At 35.3% G+C, this 20509-nt stretch overlaps 1 protein-coding gene across 3 annotated transcripts in view; it reads right to left on the bottom strand.

Annotated features, from left to right (window-relative positions):
- Top3alpha (topoisomerase 3-alpha) overlaps positions 1-20509 on the bottom strand; it is a 496301-nt gene that overhangs the window by 23464 nt on the left and 452328 nt on the right. For all 3 annotated transcript variants that reach the window (XM_090411715.1, XM_090411714.1, XM_090411713.1), the window contains one exon: positions 11654-11743. In XM_090411715.1, coding sequence (XP_090267841.1) covers positions 11654-11743 — 90 coding nt within the window. The remainder of the gene's footprint in view (positions 1-11653; positions 11744-20509) is intronic.

Consider the following 20509-nt stretch of genomic DNA (forward strand, 5'->3'; position numbering starts at 1 on the left):
TTAAGTACATTGTCATATGCAAAACTGTGAATAAGGATTGAAGTCAGAGAGAGATCACTGATGTAACAGAGGAGAAAAAGTGTGGGTTGGAATACAGAACCCTGGGGTACTCTGGCATTAATAGAAACATCTGATGAGAGGATGTCATCCATCATGACATGCAATGCAATGAGTGAGGAAGCTGGTAATCCAATCACAGAGTGCAGGAATGTGGTCATAAGATGGTAGCTTGTTCTGGAGGCCTCAATACCAGGCAGGATCGAATGCCTTTGAAATGAGAGTGTTAACATGGGTTTCTCCAACTCTTTCCATGACCTGTGTCCAAAAATGGGTTAGATTAGTGAGGAGATTAGCTACAGAATGAAAATGGTGAAATCTATATTGGTGATTGCTAATTAATTGATGTCTCCAGGTAGTGAAGAAGCTGGTTGTCGATAACCTTCTCCATCACTTTTGAAAGTACTCAGGTAAGAGTAATGGGATGATAGTTAGATGGTTGACTTTTGACCTTTTGATAAAAACTGGAGGAGGACCTGTTAAATATGATAGCTTATATAGGCGATACCAGGATGAGTGTTAATTCTGTGGCAGAAGCTTTGAACATAACTGGAGGAATACCACCTGGACCACAAGTGTTATTAGTATCAAGATTGGTTGTCCAAGCAAGAGTTGGAGGGAAAACTTGATGCCAAGAGGTTTACCTTTTCCTTGGGTGAGGTTACCATGGTATCAACAGAATGTAAGAAAGGTAGGAACAGGGAAAAGCAGCAGAAGTCATGTCCAACAGCCTTAGCTAGGGACAAGAAGACTCAACGACATTTGAGCAGGAGGCAAGTTTATTGCATTTTATTCTTATGAAGTCTGATTTGGAATTGTTGAAAACTTTTGTTACATTTGTTTTTGGCAGTTGTGTGAGCTGAATGAGAAGCTGTAGTTTTCAATTCAGGCCAATGAATATATGCATCAATGGAAAAGAGATAGAACTAGAAGAAGAATACAAATACCATATCGACAATAATAGGCATGACTGAAACAGAGAAGAAAAAAACAGGTGGCATCTTTCTAAGTAACAAATACAAAATGCTATATGTAGGCAATAACAATCAAGAAGAAGTAACTATAGTATTCAACACTAAATATGAGGATAATCATCTTGCATGTTGGGCAAAATCAAGTAGAGTAATATGGGAAAATATCAGAATGGGGAACTGGACAATAAGACTTATTAGTGCTTATGGACCCCGAGAATAGTCTACTAAGGAAGAAATGGAGAAATTTTTCAAGGCATTAGAGACAGCAGCTGACAATGAAAAAAGGAAAACATTACCAGACACATAGAAATATTTTGGAAAAATTTAAAGAAAAGAGCAACATTAATAATAATGGTAAGTGCCTGCTAGATTTCTGTTCAGGACATGGACTAGTTATTATTAATACCATGTTCCAATATAAAAAAATGTGCACAAATTCACATTTTTTATTTCTTATTCAAATTCACATTCATATTTCTAGCATGTTCTCTAGAACATGCTAGAAATAAGAAAAGTTTCATTGACTATGTTATTGATGATAGCAATGTTTGACATTCGTTCAGGACACAAGAGTATACAGAGTATTTGAAATAGGAGGTGATCACTATTTAGTGTAGAATAGGATAAAATTGAATTTCATATTGAAAAGAGGAGTATGTTAGAAAGTTTTAAAATGAATCAAAGTTGAGCAGCTTTTGGAGGTGAACTGTACACTCCAATACACACACATCATTCAAGAAAAAATTAAAGAGTTTGATAACATGAACCAAATCTTGGAGATTCAGTGGCAAGCTCTGAAGAAAGCATTGACTAATTCAACCAGACTGGCATGTGGTGAGGGTTGTCTGTAAGGACAGAAAAATCAGAACTCCATGGTAGACTCAGGAAGTTAAAGAGGCAGTCAAGGAAAAGAAAAAAGCATATCAAAAAGTTACTGTCAAATAAGTCAGCTTGTGCTCTTAGAGAATACAGAGAAAAATGTAAGACAGCAAAGCACTGTGTAAACCTGGTTAAATAAAAGTCATGGGAAGACTTTGGTAAGAACAGAGAAAAGAAATATCAAGAAGGTGGCAAAATAATTGGGAGACTATTGAAAAAGTTTAGAAATGGAGGAAAGAGTACTGTAAAAGAAATCAGAGATGATAAAGGTGACATGAAACCTGGATAGAGATATTCTAGAGGTGTGAGTAATTACTTTGAAAAATTGGTATATGAAACAAGCAGTGTCAGAAAACTCCCAACAGGAATGCAGTCAGGAATACATATCCATACTTGAAGTAAAAAAAAAAGCCATCAAAAACATGAAAGGCAGCTGGAGTAGATGAAATTTGACCAGAAATACTCACATATGGAGGTTTAAAATTTTACAGTTGCTGCACTGCATAATTCAGAAGACTGAATTGCAGATGATTGCAGTAGAGCTCTCGTAGTACTCATCTGTTAAAAGGGAAATAAAACTGAATGTGGGAATTAAAGAGGTATTTTACTACTGAGTGTTCCTGGTAAGATTTATAGTATACTTCAGAAACAGCTAGAAAAAATATAGAAGGCATGCTTGGTGAAGCACCTCTATTTGCCCTGAATTCAGGGCAAATAGAAGAAGAAGATCTGGAAAAGGCATATAACAAGATGCCAAGAGGAAAGCTCTTCAAAATGCGACAGCCATATGGGAAAGGGACATTATATTGGACCACGTATAGGCTCTATTTAATTCAGGGGTTAGAAATGAAGAAGGTACAGGAAGATGTTAAACCAGGTGTGTGACAAGGATACACATTATGAAGGAAAGGGACATTAAAACTGGTAATGTTAATCTTAGCTCTTTACTTTATGCTGATTATATTATACTTCTGAATAAATCCAGTACAAGTCTGCAAGATTCTCTGACTAAACTGAAGAATTGTTGTAAAAAATTTGCATAAAAAATCAGCAAAGAAACATCAAAGACAATGAATATAGGCAGAAGCATTGAAAATGTCACATGTATCCTGAATGGTGAACTAGAGAGAACAAGTAAGTCATTTCAGCTATTTAGGCACAATTTTTAGTGAAGTAGCAAATTAAATATGAAATAGACAACAGAATCAGTAAAGCTAATTTCTTTCCTTATATGAAATAAGGAAAGAAATTAGTCCAAACACTAAATTAACTATATACGAGGGGGGAAAGTTCTGATAAACACCTAGAACAAAATGATATTAAAGCAACTGATACAACCACAAGAAAGAACATACTAGTAGCAGAGTTATGAAGATAACTTATGTCCTTATATTCTCTATGTTCTTTCTTATGGTTATATCAGTATATTTAGTATCATTTTTGTTCTAGGTGTTTATGAGAGCTTTCCAGACCCTACTCATACAAAACTCAGACCCAATTTTAACTTATGGATCTGAGGAGTTGAGTTAGAAATAAAGCACTTGATCAAAGATTAGAGACTACACACACACACACACACACGAGAGTTCTGAGAAAGATTAATGGAGTGAACAGATAGAATAGTAGCAGCATTGTATTAAAAATGAGGATATTACGAAAACACTTGCCATTTTAGCATTCATTAATGTGTTAGCAGAGCAAATCTCAGATGATATAGTCACTTAAACAAAATGGGAGAGGAAAGATTAGCAAAGCAAGTGTTCTTTGCCAGGTTGGCAAGAAAAAGATCCAGAGGAAGACCAAGATATAGATGGGGTGGATACAGTAAAAAGCGCCTTAGAAGACAGAAATATAAGATCCAATAATGTTTGATTCTTGATTGATAACAGATTAATTTAGAGGAAAATTGACCTGTGAAGTTGGAGTAGAAGAGCAGTTTGTTATATGATGCTAAAGTTCCCCCAGGAAGACAATCTCACAATTTGGATAATTAGTTTATAACTGTATTTTTTAAGGAAATTACAACATAGACTAATATATTAACTAAAATAAATTTAATTAATGTTTGCAATATTTTGGCAAAGTCAAATTGCCATCATCAGAGAACAAAATATATTAAGATATGTGCACACAGGCACTACACTAAATAATGAAGCTGAAGAATGTCAACTGAAAGTAGGCCTAAAGTCCTAAATTGTGCCTCCTAGTGAACTAAATTGGCATCCTTGGCTACTGGGCTGAAGTACAGAGGATGAGCACTTATAAAATCTGGGACAGTTTCATGCAACCAAGTTTGTTGAGGTTAAGGTGGTTTCTTAAAACAGAAGCAGATTCAAGGAAAAGTCTTTTGTATTAATATTTGCTGTAATGGAGCAGAGTGGCCCTTTTCCAGTATATTTCATGGTGAGTGCCCAAAAGATGGTTAGCAAGCCTTAAGTGCCTGTAGTGGTGGAAATAGATATAGTCCTTATGTTTAGCAATTCTGATGTTGGCTTCCCTGTCATTTTGGCCATAGTAGGCTAAAGTTTTTCAGGGCTGAGGCAAATTCGAGGAACTGCCTTTCATATTTGTATTTGTTGCAGTGTAATAGAGTGGCCTTCTTCTAGCATATCCTGTGGTTGGTGTTCAAAGCATGGTCAACAAGTCCTGAGTGACTGTATTGGTGGAAGTGGATGTAGTCCTCGAATTTACCTCAGCCCCAAAATACTTTCCAAACCTCAACAAATTTGGGTGCATGAAAATGCCCCAAATTTGAGAAGCATTAATACTCAAATTTTCAGCCCAGTGGCCAAGACTATCCAATTTAGCCCACATGGGGCACCATTTAGGACTCTAGGCCCAACTTTGGTTGCCTTCAGTCTCATTTGTCCAGTGCCTGCGTGCATATATCATTGTTTTTTGTAATCCCTGATGATGGCAATGTAACACTGCCAAAATATAGGAAAGAATTAAAGTTTTTATAATTAACATTTATACGTTGTTATTTCAGAAAAAAAAAAATAGTTAAGGGACCTGGTAAACACCTGGCAGGTCTACTGTGTGTGTGTCTGTGTGTGTGTCGTGTTTGGTGGAATGAATAAAGGATGCTAATTTTTTAGATGGTCTGTTAGTGGTTGAAAGATTGCATTTTTTAAGATTTTTGTTAATGTGCCTTGGATATATTGAACAGTGACAGCTTTGGTGTAGTCTCTGTTCTGAAGAAGGGGAAGAGGATGTGTGGGTTTGGGTTTTAAAATTTTTGGATACGTAATTATTGTAGCCATTATAATGATGTGATTTATGTAGATATCTTCCTGTGTGTGTGGGCTTCCTGCAAATGGAAAAAGATAGTGAACCATCTAAAAGGCAGGTGATTAATGTGTCAAAAAAAAAAGGGCAAATGGTTATTCGATTCTTTTTCTACTGTGAAGTGAATTGGGGTTAGCTGTTTAAGTAGGTTACAGAAGCATTCAAAGAGTCTTGTCCATGGGGCCAAATGGCAAACGCAACATCAACAAAGCATAACTACACTAGGGACTTGTAGTAAGTATTTTGTTTTCAAACTTATCCATGTAAAAGTTGGCTAAAGGGAGAGAGGGAATAAATCATAGCAGTACGATTAATCTGTTTGTAGATTTTTCCTTCTCATGTAAAGTAACCTGTATACATGATAAATTTGAATAATTCAAAGATATCGGGGTATGGAGATTAGATTTTATTAAATTAAGAGTGCCTAGTAGTGGTACGTCAGTAAATAAATTAGTCTATTAGATATCAAAGAAATGATTCTGTAAGAGTCATTTAAAAGTTTTGGATTTCTTATCTTTTATATTGTATGTGGATGGCCAAAATAGTCTAATAATGAGATTTCAACATTTTGTTAAAATTATAATTTCAACATGTTTCAAATATTCTATTACGTGTGTAGAGGCTTAAGTGCTGTGAGGACATCATGTTGGAGGCTTAATGGATTTTTTACAACACTCACAAAGAATTAAAATAGAATTTAATACTTCCTATATTTCGTCCTAGTCACTAGGACATCTACGGGGATTACAAAAACAATTAATGTAACATATACACAAATAAACAATACTAAGCCCAACCACGTGGGTGACACTAAAGTCCTATCTAGGTAGAGCGCCCTCTAAGGGCAGTAGTAGGTGGCCTGGAATGTAAGGTGGGAACTCTGGTGATGAGTGTTTCCCAAATCTTCGGAAGCTTAATGCAACCGTATTTATTGAGATTTGGTTGGTTTTTGAGAGCTGCTGCTTCTAAGAAAAGTCTCTCTTTCTTGAATTTGCTGTAGTGGAGCATGGTGGTTTTCTTCCATGATACCCTGTGGGTGGTGTCCAAAACATGGTCAGCCAAGCCTGAATGGCCATAGTTGTGTTTGAAGATGTAAGACTTGTGTTCCTCTAGACGGATGGATGCTGATCTGCCTGTCTGTCCAAAGTATGCCAGCTTACAGGAACAGGGTACTTTGTAAACTCCAGGCAGAGAGAGAGGAAGGAGCTGATCTTTCGTAGAACGGATAAGGGTAGCAAGTTTGCGGTGGGGCTTATATGCTGTGTGTAGGTTGTACTGTTTTAGTATCTTGGCTATTTTTTCGGATGTGCCACAGATGTAGGGTATGGTGATGGCATTTTTAAAATCTTGTTGACGAGAAGGACGGGGAATGGGGGAGGAGTTGATTATTTTTTTGATACTATGATCGCTGTAGCCATTGGAGAGGAAAGTGCTGTGTATGTGGTTAAGCTCAGTAGTGAGGGCGGTTCCACTGGAACAAAGATTGTGGGCTCTCTTGGTAAGAGTTTTAATAATGCCATATTGTTGAGAGGGGTGGTGGTGGGAGAGTTTGTGAATGTATCTGCCTGTGTGTGTGGGTTTTCTGTATACGGTGAAGGTAAGTGTATCATTAGGCAGGCGTGTGACTAAGGTGTCTAGGAAGGGTAAACAATTGTTCTTTTCCTTTTCCATAGTGAACTGGATTCTTGGATGTAGACTATTGAGATGACTGAGGAAGGAGTCTAACGTGTCTGGGCCATGAGGCCAAATAGAGAACACATCATCTACATATCTTAGCCAGATAGAAGGTTTGAGTGGGGCTGAGTCTATGGCTCGTTTTTTGAAATTTTCCATATAGAAATTGGCAAGGGGGGTGAGAGGGGATACCCATGGCAGTTCCCTCTATCTGCTTGTAGATTTTGTTGTTCCAAGAGAAATACCCAGAGTTAATGGCAAAGGAAAAGAGATCTAAGATGTCAGAGGGAAAAACGTTTTCTAAGAGAGATAAGGTGTCAATTAAGGGAATATTGGTAAACAAAGAGGAGATATCAAAGCTTACCAATATGTCTGTCTTATTCAAGGTTAAATTTTCTGTGAGGGCTTTAAAGTGGGTCGAGTTTTTTATATAGGAAGGGGACCTTCCAGTGAGGGGGATCAGAGAGATTTGGGAAACACTCATCACCAGAGTTCCCACCTTACATTCCAGGCCACCTACTACTGCCCTTAGAGGGCACTCTACCTAGATAGGACTTTAGTGTCACCCACGTGGTTGGGCTTAGTATTGTTTGTTATTTGTGTATATGTTACATTAATTGTTTTTGTAATCCCCGTATCAAAAAAATAATCAACTCCTCCCCCATTCCCCGTCCTTCTCATCAACAAGATTTTAAAAATGCCATCACCATACCCTACATCCGTGGCACATCCGAAAAAATAGCCAAGATACTAAAACAGTACAACCTACACACAGCATATAAGCCCCACCGCAAACTTGCTACCCTTATCCGTTCTACGAAAGATCAGCTCCCTCCTCTCTCTCTGTCTGGAGTTTACAAAGTACCCTGTTCCTGTAAGCTGGTGTACTTTGGACAGACAGGCAGATCAGCATCCATCCGTCTAGAGGAACACAAGTCTTACATCTTCAAACACAACTATGGCCATTCAGGCTTGGCTGACCATGTTTTGGACACCACCCACAGGGTATCATGGAAGAAAATCACCATGCTCCACCACAGCAAATTCAAGAAAGAGAGACTTTTCTTAGAAGCAGCAGCTCTCAAAAACCAACCAAATCTCAATAAATACGGTTGCATTAAGCTTCCGAATATTTGGGAAACACTCATCACAAGAGTTCCCACCTTACATTCCAGGCCACCTACTACTGCCCTTAGACGGCGCTCTACCTAGATAGGACTTTAGTGTCACCCACGTGGATGGGCTTAGTATTGTTTGTTATTTGTGTATATGTTACATTAATTGTTTTTGTAATCCCCGTAGATGTCCTAGTGACTAGGACGAAATATAGGAAGTATTAAATTCTATTTTAATTCTTTGTGAATGCTGTAAAAAATCCATTAAGCCTCCACCATGAAATATTCTATTAATTAGCTTGTGAGGAATGTTTTTAGAAGTCCAAAGTTGTTCTTTATATTGGCAGACATGATTCTGATTCTACCAAATCCTGGCCTTCCCCCTCCCCATTTATTTGAGATGCTAGCTTCTTTATTGTGACCAAAAGAAAAGCAATGCACTTTTCTCACTATGTGAAGCCATCTTACTCATGAGAAGTTAGTTTTGCACTATTATTAATAACGGTTTCATTAAAGTGATTGGGTAATCTACAGGTTTGGATCTTCTAGATAAAATGCTTTCAGTAGTAATTCTTTGACATTCTCCTTCCTTCAATTATTTATTACCTCATTTGCTTAAAATCATCTTTAACTGATTGAAAATAAGTGTTGTAATAGGATTTTTTGGCTTTTCTTACCTCCTTCTTAATAAATTCCACACTCTTTTATAATCATTTCTAAAATTTGCATTTTCTGGAGAGTTTTTAATTTTAATAACAATAATAATCAGAAGAAGAGCAAACATATAAAATCACCCTGATTACATTATTTTAGTTTAATGTAATCAGGGTGTTTAATTAAGTTCAGAAATGAATATTCAATTATAGCATTTATTTCTTAAAATGCCAAGAACACTGTGTACAGTGATTTATGTTGATTTCACAAATTATATAGGCCTGTGTAGTCCTGTGGGAATGGCATTTGCATCCATAGTGCTACGCTCCTCCCTGAAGAAAGATGCTCTAAGTTTGATTCTAGTCACCGAATGGAGGAACTTTTTCTAAACCTGTTCTTTGACTGGTTCCAAAGTCTTGCACAGGCAAGTAGTTTTTTCCTCACTGAAACTCATATTTTTCATCCTGGAAAACTCAAGATAATTGACTGTAGAACCAACACTATTTCAGACAACAGAATATTGCTTTAGTATTAGGGACTAGGGGATGGTGCCACTTGTCTGCCATACATTCCATTCACCAGATGCTGTTAAAATTAGTGATCTTGGGCCAGCTATCTCTAATTGGCTAACTGTAGAGAATGATTTCCTATCAGTCACCAAAAGTTAGAAAGGACTAAAATAGTCCTGTCTACTCTCTATGGGGAATAAAAGGCATTAATAACTTTTTTTCATAAATTATAACTTATGCTAATTAAAGGAGTATAGCTTTGGTATAAATTCTATCCAAAATAAAACAGAACAAAAAAATGGGGAAGAGGAGTATGTATCTGCTTGTTTGGGTAGTTTTCTGTAAACTGAAAAAGAAAGTACCACTTGGAAGATGAATGATTAGTGTCCAGAAAAGGGAGGCTATTGTTACTTTCTTTTTCTATAGTGAATGTATTTTGAGGTAATGACTGCTGAAGTAGAGGAGAAAAAAAAAAGTCTAATATGCCTGAGCCATATGGCCAAATGGAGAACACATCATCGATGTATCTCAGCCAAATTATCTTAATCATCTTAATGTCTTTATCAAATAGTATTGATAAAGAAATATTATGGATAATTATTAGAACTATAGATTCCCAATAAATATGGAGTGGAATAATAAAATGTATAAAAAAAGAGCCTAAATCCTAAATTTTATTAGTCAAAGCTCTGTAATTGCATGCCATTCAAACACCAGAAATGGTATGAAATAATAAACTACTTTTCAACATAGTCATTGATTGGGTTATGAAAAGATTACATTTCACATCACAGTTGGAAAATCTGGATTATGCAGATGACAAAGTTAAAATTATCAAAATAATCTGATATACAAGCAAAATCAGAATCGTTGTATGGGACAAATATGATAAAATAGAAGCTTCCAAACTAAGCAACAAATGCAAAAAAAGAAATCATGATTGATCTACAAGCTGCAGAAGTAAAGAAATTTATATAATTGGGAGTTGATACACAAGATGGAGCTGACAAATTCCATTGCTACAACACAAAGCACACAGATTCTTAATTTAATTTTTTTTTGGGGGGGGGGGGGGGGGGAGAGAGATGCATAACGGATCTTTAAATAGCAATGAGAGTTATTATATAGATATGGATCAAAGACATGGGGAAAAAAAAAAAGAGGAGGAAGCCAAATTAAGTCATTTTCAAACAAAGTAAAAATATTTAAAAAAACATTCTGTCTACAATATATATATATATATATATATATACAGTAGATCCCCCCCCTATCTGCAGGGGATACATTCCAAGATTCTCAATGGATACCTGAAACCACAGATAGTACCAAACCCTATTACTATGTTTTTTCCTATACATACATACCTATGATAAAGTTTAATTTATAAATTAGGCACAATAAGAGATTAACAACAATAACTAATAATAAAATGGAACAATTATAACGACATACTGTAATAAAAGTTATCTGAATGGAATCTGAGCACCCTCAGCATACGTTTTCTTTATTATTTATTTATTATTTTATGAAGTCGAGAACTTCCACCTTTTCACTTAAATGAAAACACTTTATGGCTTCTCTTCGACATATCCGAATTGCCAGCATCACTACTCTTTCACTTTGGGGACATTATTAAGTAAAATAAGGGTTACTTGAACATAAGTTCTGTGATACTGCGACAGTCGATCTGATAACTGAGAACTACTCAGAACGGCTCACAATTTAAAACTTATGAATTGTATATTACTAAAGAAAGAAAGAGCCATATGGCTTCATTTCGGCAAACTAAAATTACATAAGCAAAATAGAATACTAGATCTAATGTTATTTCAAAGCAGAATGTTTGTAGAAACTATGAGTTTCGTAAGTTGACCTGAGAGCTTACGAGAATACAATCATCTGCATCCCCGAGTTGCCTTAGCTTTCACTTTTTTAGTTCAGAGGCCTCTCTGCAATTCAACTCTGGGATGCCAAGGATTGTATTCTTGTGAGCTCTCAGGTCAACTTATGAAACTCTCATAGTTTCTACAATCACTCGGCTTTGAAATAATGTTGGATCTGGTATATCCACTTTGCCAACGCAATTATAAATTGCTTATTTCTAGAATTTTCCATTTAATATTTATGGATCGGGGTTCACTGCAGATAACTGAAACCAGAGATGGGGGGGGGGGGGCTACAGTATAAAAATAATGACTTTTATGCACAAAGAAAAAAATATATATTGCTAGTGAAATGAAAAGATGCAAATGGAAGTGGACTAGCAATGTACAGACAGGAGACATTTCCAACTGCTTTGACATAAATCCCAGAAGGATAAAGGAAGGCTGAAACTAATTTGTCCAAGAATGATGGAGAAAAGCTGGCTGAATGAGAGAGCTAGAAAGAGAGAGGAAATTAGTCACAATGACAGGATAACTGGAGAGGATCTTAGTCTTATGTGCTACGAGGCATGAAGAATATAGGTTATTAGGTATATACGTATATATTTAAAAATGCTTACCTTCTTCTCCACATACTCCACATTTTCTTTTCTGAGATCTTTTCTGCATGGTATCTAAACCCCTCTTCAGCATCTTAGCAGGTTTTTTCCCTTAGCAATAAGGCAAGGTGTAATTTAAGTTAAGATTTATATGTTTTAATAAATAATTCTAAACAATAAACACACTTTCTCTTCATATGAAACTGTCAATGAATAGTAGAATACAAGTTACTGAAATAACTTGATAATATACAACTTTTTATCACACACATTTATGGCAGGCCAACATTTAAAGATAATGATTAAAACACATTTGATTTTCTACTTTGCTGATTTTTTGTAAACTACTGGCCATACACCCGTCAGAGTTTGGCAAATGAAAGAAAAGAAGAAGGGAATTTCCTTCCCTTCAATCCCACCAAAAAATTATATTAGCAATCTGCACCAAAACCTCCTACTCCCCAATTCAAAGATAAAATCTTGATCTTTAATGTAGTGGAAAAATACCTTAAAATAAGAAGGGTTTAGGCAGACTGATTACTCCACACTTTCTTTAAATAATAACTTTCTCTCAAATTGGTCTGTTATTATGATCATAAATATATTATTAATCTTCAACATCTTTAACATCCCACCCCCAATAGTATTTGCATGCTTGAGTCTGCAGTTCATCTTTATCTTACTCAGAACTAGACAGTGATCACTTCCTATTTCAAATTCATTATATATTCTTGTATTCTGATCCAATCTGAAGATATCAATAATAACATAATATGGTGGGGTTGCTTAAGGACCAAAGCTGGATAACTGGGAGAAGACCTTTATATAACTTTTAAGGAATGCAGAGAATCAACTAGGACTTCTGACCTAATGTCCAATCCTCACCTTCAAATAGTGTGCCCCATTAGTAAGTATCCACTGGATAGTGAAGGGTGAGTTGGTAATTTGGAACTTAGCCAACCAAACTGTATTCTGTATTGGCTTAAACCAGAAACAAACATGATTCGGCAACATGATGGAATTTCATGCTGGCTGGAGCAATGACAAGTTGAACAGTACCTCACTGTTTTCCTCAGGGAACCAGAGCAAACAGTGTAAAGTGAGCTATTGGAACAAACTCAACATTAGCAGAATTCATGATAGATACCAACAACATAAAAAGTATTAATGGAAAAGAAACCAAACTGGCAGAAGAACTGCCAGTTTGGTTTCAAGAAATGCTATGTGAGTATAAGTGTTACTGAGAAGACTACAACAAAGAACAAATCAGGTGAGATCCTGCTAAATAATACCTGTAAATGCAGGATGTTATATTTGGACAATAGTGATCAGAATAAGAAAGAAAGCAGTGGCAATTGCATTCAACACCAAACATGAAGATAAACTTCTTGTTTGGCAGGCAATTTGAAATGTGAGCAAATTTTAATACAGAAAATTGGCAACAAAACTTATTTGTGCCTATGGTCCCACAGAAAGAAAACCTAAGGAAGAATTGGACGAATTTTTTGAGAAGTTAGTTGACAAAATTGGAAAAGATGGTCTTGGTTGAAGATATGTGTAGCAGGTAAGAAATAAATCCCATGCATACAGTAATATTTAGGAAAATTTCGAGAAAAGGACAAAGCTAATAATAATGATAAATGTGTGCTGGATTTCCATCCAGGACATGAACTAATCATCACTAAGAACATGTGTGCCAATATAAAAATCTGCAGAAATTCATATGGAAAGAAGACACAAGAAAAAATAAATCTTATTGGCTATATTGAACACATGTTTGTGTATTTTGTGGTATACATGTTGGTTTGGCTCCCCACCCCAAGCATTGAATCAGTCTCAGCTACAGGGTTGATTTTCTTCTGGATGCTCCATTTTCTCCTTATGAACATAAAACTAAACTTAAACTTTTATATCCTGGTATAATGTTGATTTGGGTAATTTGTGGAGTTCATGGGATGGCCAACTATGAAGATGATGTCTTCAAGTTGGAAGACAATTTTTTTAATTTTTTAAAGAGATAGTTTATTATCTGATCATATATCATATATATATATATATATATATATATATATATATATATATATAATTAAAACATTATTATTATATTTTATGTTAAAAATCAAAAGAAAATGCTGAGCACATTCATATTTTTATAAATAGACTATATTTACTCAAATATAACTCGCCCTCATGTATAACTTGCATCCCTGATTTTACTTTACAAAAACAGAAATTAAAAAGTTTTGCATATACCTCGCATGCGAAAAAAAGTTTAAAGACGTTCACATCAGGGAGATAGTAGCTCGCTTCCCGTGGTCAACAACACGCCCTCCTCAACAGCCATTATATTGCAGACGCATGAAAAACAAGTAGTTTTATTGTATCACTGAATAAGGTACAGAGACATTTGCAGTCTGCATAATATATTTCTCAACAAATAGTGCAATTAGAGACAACTGGATAAAAACGACATCAACTAATGAATCACATGTCCTCTCCCACAGAAACTATGCTGTATAGACTCAAGCAAAACCATATGTTGCACCAGCAAACAGTGTCTAACTAAAAACAATTGTCCAATTTTTAAATTACATGAAATAAGTGTTTGTTTGATTGCATCTGAAATTTTCGATGTCAATAAGACAGATCACAAAGGCTCTCTACCACGAATTGAAACATACTATATAAAGTATGTGCGAGTCCTTCCGCCAGCCCAATGCAGAAGCGCACGCAAACACAGCAATAAAATTCAACCGAAGGGTTGAAACTTTGTGAGTTGAGCCCACCCACTCAACACAGAAGTGGTACACAAACAGTAAGTTTGTGTACCATTTTTGCCCGTTTATTCGGTCAGAACGATAAACGGGCAAAACACCACCTCGTCGTGAACATGTTAAAATTATGAAATATATAGTGAATGTTGTTATGGCAGTTTCAGATATTATGGAATTCGGTTGAGAGAGAATTAGCATTTCAACTTAACAATTGTCGGTTTGCCTTTGTCATTGAGTCGCGTGATTTTTGTTATTACTGCACTAATCACATGCAGATCGTCACAGTTGCTTTATCTCTATTGGCCTACCATTGCTGTCTGTTTTGCACTCTGCTTTCACTTCTCATTAGTCATTTGTGAAGGGTTGTTCATTATGTATCTCAAGTCTTGTAAACTATTAGTAACTTTTGCTTAAAATAATGAGAAAGAAGATGACGCTATTTGGATAGATGACTTTGACAATGCACACAAGGAAACCACTCTAGAGGCTGGAAGTAGCAATAGTGAATAGGAGATTCTTGGTAAGTCATACCCATTTTCAGTTTTTTCCTGAAAACTTTAGTTTCCAAAAATCCCCGCATATATCTCCCAAGATTTTTTAACTTCAAGTTTGGGAAAAAAAAGTGCAAGTTATATTCAAGTAAATATGATACATTATAATAATGATACACCCAATAATGTTTGCAGTATAGATAATTAATAATTATTATATACACATCTTTCAAATGCAATATTTGGTTTATATAAAGATATTGTTTGGGGATATTAAGATATATGATTAGAATAATATTCTGCAACAGAAGTTAAACATTTGATTTAATACTTTATCCCATACAATATTTATACTATCTGGTTCACTTGCAATGAATTATGTAATATCATACAGTACAACTATAATCAACAAGATTGGAATTTTCTATGGCACACTTAACATGCATCTGTATTGAATACATAATATATATATATATATATATATATATAGACACACACACACACACACACACACACACACACACACACACACACACACACACACACACACACACACAAAATTATTGAAATGCAGAATAAATTATGTGTGTGTGCCATGTTTATTTATTTTTTTCTTTTTTAGAATTAGAAAAAATAACTTTTGTGACTAGTTTAGTAATATGAGACATTACTTCCAAATGATGAACACCAAGACCAAGCTTTAGAACTGCAAAGGATGTTAGCTGTTTTATAGCATATGGAAGTTTGCTTAATAGGTCAAGGACATAGAACTACCAAGTTGCTTTATCATATGCAATTAGCATAAATTCTTGGAGATTCAGTGGCAGACCCTGAAGAAAACAGTGATTGATTTAGCCAGAGAATCATATGATAGGTTGTCTGCAAGGACAGAAAAATCAGAATGGTGGACTCAGAAAGTCAAAGGCAGTCCAGGAAAAGAGCAAAATCACATCAAAAGTTCTAGTTCTGAGAAATTAGTCAGTTTGTGTACTGAGCAAATAGAGAGAAAAATGTAACAAAGCAAAACTAGCTAAACAAAAATCACAGGAAGACTTTGGTAAGAATACAGCAGTCAAATATCAGGAAGGTGGCAAAATATTCTGCAAGAATTATTGATTATATGAAGAGCCAAAGGCTTCGATTCAGCGACGTGAAATTATTTAAGTTAAGGGATATTAACTTAACTCCCTTAACTTAAATAATTCTGCAAGAAGTTGAAGAAATATACAAATGGAAGAGAGAGTAGAAGGATCAGTGATAACAAAGGCAACATGAAAACTGATTCTAAAAATATTCTAGATGTATGGAGTAATTACTTTGAAAGATTGCTAAATGAAACAAACTGTAACAACATAGTGGTAGAAAATATTCAAGAGGAATGAAATCAGGAGTACATATCAGTATTTGAGTTAGAAAAGGCCCTCAAGAACCTGAAATGTAGAATGCATTTCAGGTTCTTGAGACAGTGGAGTAGATGATACTCAATCAGGAATACTCAAACATGGAAGTATAAAAGTTTTACAGTGGCTGCAGTGCATAATTCAAGATGATTAGAGTAAAGCACTCATCTGTAAAACGGAAAATAAAACTGAAAGTAAGATTTACAGAGGTTCCCTGCTCAGTGTTCCTGGTAAGATTTATACAAGTAAACTTGAGAAAAGGTTAAGAAAAATTGTGGAACTAGAAAAGAACAAGCTGGGCTCAGGCAAGATAGAAGTTCTTAATATCAGATTTTCACTTGAAGACAAATAGTTGAGAAATCATGAGAATATAACAAGTATCTATATCTAAGCTTTGTAGATCTGGAAAAGACATATAACAAGGTGATGATAGAAAAGCTGCTCAAAATGCTACAATTACATGATATAAATGGGAAATTATATCAAGCAATACATAGCTTATATTTGAGTTTCAATCAACAGTTAGAATTGAAGGAAGTACAGGAAGAAAGTTTTATGTCAAATCAGGTGTGAGCAAGGGTACATATTATCAACTGTTATTCATCATCTATTCGGATCACATTATGAAGAAAACTAACATCAAAATTGGAGATGTTAATCTGAGCTCTTACTTCTGAATAATTCCAGCCTCAGTCTATAGGATTCCCTAATTAAATTGAATAACTGCAGTAATAACTCTAGTATGAAAATAGCAGAAACAATGAAAATATCAAATGTATCATGGAGAACCTGTAGTTCTCTATACAGGAGGATACAAAAAACATTTCAGAAATTTAGGTACTATTTTTAGTGAAGATGACAAATTAAATATGGAAATAGAAAACTGGTATGGTGGGTAGCCAGATGGATAAATTTATATGGAATAAGAGGGAAATTAAGTCAGACCACAAAATTAGATGTGTACAAACAAGAAAGTGTTCAAACCAATTTATGGATCTGATGGCTGGGTTAGAAATAAAACAGCTGATCAATAACTGGAGATCATAAATATGACAGTTCTGAGAAAGATTAGGGGAATGAACATATGGCATCAACAGCAATATCATATAAAAGCATAACTATTAGGAAGGAACCTGGCATTGTTAGCACATGTGTACATGTATCAAGAATGTGTGAGCAGAGCTAATCTCAGGGTATGGTTATTCAAACAGAATGGGAGAGAAAATGTTGGCAAAACAAGTATCTTTTAGAATGGCAGGAAAAAGACTCAGAGGAAGACCAAGATCTAGGTGAATTGATACAGTAAAAATGCCTTAGAACAGAGAAATATAAGATCTAACAATATTGTAGTCCAAACAGATTGATTTGGAGGGGAAACTGTTGACAAGAAGTTAGTAATGATGTAAACTTTTCATGTGGCACTCTCATAAGATCCTGTACTCCCCCCCCCCCCCCCTCCAAGGAGTGCATATCAGGAATTTGATGATGATAGTAATTAGCATTCAGTGTTTTCTAAAAAATTACTGCCTTATCATGATAGTGTAATATTCTTAAGATTTTCTATAATCAGAGGTCAGCAATCTTTTTTACATCCAATTATTGATGGATGTAAAAAAGCAGTGCCTTTTTTTTTGAAGCAACAGAGTTGTTGTTGTTGCCACTAGTCTATTTTGTAATGAATTTATTTATTTTTCATTAAATACTGCGTTGTAGATGATGATAATGATAACAATAAATCTTGCTTAGGACATTTAGTGGATAAACTGCTCTAATTCTCAAATTTAGTTTATCCTCCCTATTTTTAGAATGAAACAATGAGAGCTCTGATCTAATCATCTGGGATCTGACATTCTAATCAATTCTTCTGAACCATGAATTACAAACACCGTAAAATTTTTCTCTCTTTAAAAAATCTCTATACAACTACATTGATGATGTGTTCACTATTTGGCCTGATACACTCCTCTCCTCCTTAACACATTTAAACAACCAACACCCCAGAATCAAGTTCACCCTGGAAAAAGAGGAAAACAAGTTTATAGAAAACCCACCCATACAGGCAGATACATTCACCAACACCCCCCCCCCTTCCTCAGAACAATATGGAGTTATTAAGACACTATACAACAGAGCTAAACTAATCTGTTCAAATGACAATGCCCTAACCACTGAACTAAATAACATCCTTAACACTTTCTCAGCCAATGGCTACCCCCCAAAAAAAAAAAAAATCCAAAAAATACTAAAACCAGTAAACCACAACCGCCCCTCCACCCCTTCACAATAAAGATTACTCTAAATCCATCACCATTACACATCTGGGGCAGCTCGGAAAAAATTACCAAAATCCTAAAAAAACATTACTTGACCTCTTGTTACAGACCATATAGAAAATTGGCATCCCTTATCTGCTCCACTAAAGACCAACTCCCCCTAGACCTACCTGGTGTATACCAGGTCCCTTGCAGCTGTAAGCTGGCTGTCTTCTTCTTTGAGTGCCATCTCCTATCGGAGGTCAGCGACCACCTTGGCAAATTTTGAGCGATCCTCAGCCACTCTAAACAGTCCCTCAGAGCTCATGCCGGTCCACTGTCTGATGCCTGCCAGCCAAAATTTTCTTCATCTTCCTTGTCCTCTTCTTCCATTTATCTTCCCCTTTATAAGCAATTGAAGTATTTTATATTTTTCATTACGAAGTAGGTGACAAGATATGCAGTTTTCCTTCTTTTTATGGTATCTAAAAGTTCACGTGATTTCCCAATTTGTTCCAGTATTTCCTGATTGGACGTTTTTGCTGTCCATGGGATTTTTAACATTCATCTGTATAACCACATCTCAAAGGCTTCAAGTTTTTTTATTGACGTTGTCTTCAAGGTCCAAGCTTCTGCACCGTACAGCAGTATAGACCACACATAGCATTTAACCATGCATACTCTAAGCTCTAAGAGCTTAGATTACCATGCGTACTCTAAGCTCTAAGTTTAAGTTGCAGTTACACAGTGTTGATTTCATCAGGAGAAAATGTTTTGTTGCCATTTCAATTCTAACTTTTATTTCCATTTCTGGATTGCATTCTTCATTTAACCAGCATCCGAGATATTTAAACTTTGTCACTCTTTCTATTCGTTTCCCATTTAAAGAAAGTGATGAATTAAGAATTGGTTTCTTGCTTATGATCATGAATTTAGTTTTGGTGATATTTATTTTTAATCCCATTTTTTCATTCTCTTCATTCACTAGTTCCAGAAAATTTTGAAGATCCTAAATATTGTCAGCCAGGAGAGCTGTGTCATCAGCATATCGGATGTTACTGATGATTTCACCATTTACATTAATCCCTTCCTCTCTTCCTTTTAAGATTTTTTGAAATATGGCTTCTGAGTATATGTTAAAAAGAATAGGTGACAGCACACATCCTTGCCCTACTCCTCGTTTGATGTTAATGGGGGTCTGTAATAATGTCATAAACTTGAACAGATGCCTTTTGGTTCCAATATAAGTTTTGAATAATCCTGATGTCTTTACCGTCTAATCCAATTCTCTTTAATAGTGCAATCATTTTAGTATGTTGGACTTTATCAAATGCTTTCTCAAAGTCAATGAAGCAAATGAATACTTCCTTGTTTTGATCAATACATTTTTGGAATAAGATTTGAGAGCAGAAAAGAGCCTCTCTTGTTCCCAAACCGATTCTAAAGCCAAACTGGGTATCACTGATGGTGTCTTCACATTTTCTGTATATTCTTTTCTGAATTATTTTCAGGAACATTTTGAGAACATGACTCATTAGGCTGATCATTCTATAGTCATTGCAAGTTTTCATATTTGCTTTTTTAGGTAGCATGATGAAGGTCAACTGTAACCAGTCTTGTGGGAATATGCCTGTATCGTAGACCTTATTAAATAGCTTTACTAATATAGCAATGTTGTCACCTTCTAATAACTTTACTATTTGTGCTGGTATTCTAACAGGGCCTAAGGTTTTACCATTTTTAGCTGAGTTCAAAGCACATTCTATCTCTAGTCTTAGAATGCATGGAAATCCATCTGTTCATAAGTATTTTCTGGGTTCTGTCTGTTATCAGAAAAGAGTTCTTCTAGATATTTCATCCATTCTTGTATTTTGTCATCTTTTTTTGATATTATTTCTCCCTTTTTGTTTCGAAGGAAACATAGTTGTTTTTTCTTAAATATATCTGAGGTTTCTTTCAG

Source organism: Typopeltis vanoorti, chromosome 21 (assembly GCF_054136105.1).
Source record: "Typopeltis vanoorti isolate ZY-2024b chromosome 21, IOZ_Tvanoo_1.0, whole genome shotgun sequence".
NCBI classification, from domain to species: domain Eukaryota; kingdom Metazoa; phylum Arthropoda; class Arachnida; order Uropygi; family Thelyphonidae; genus Typopeltis; species Typopeltis vanoorti.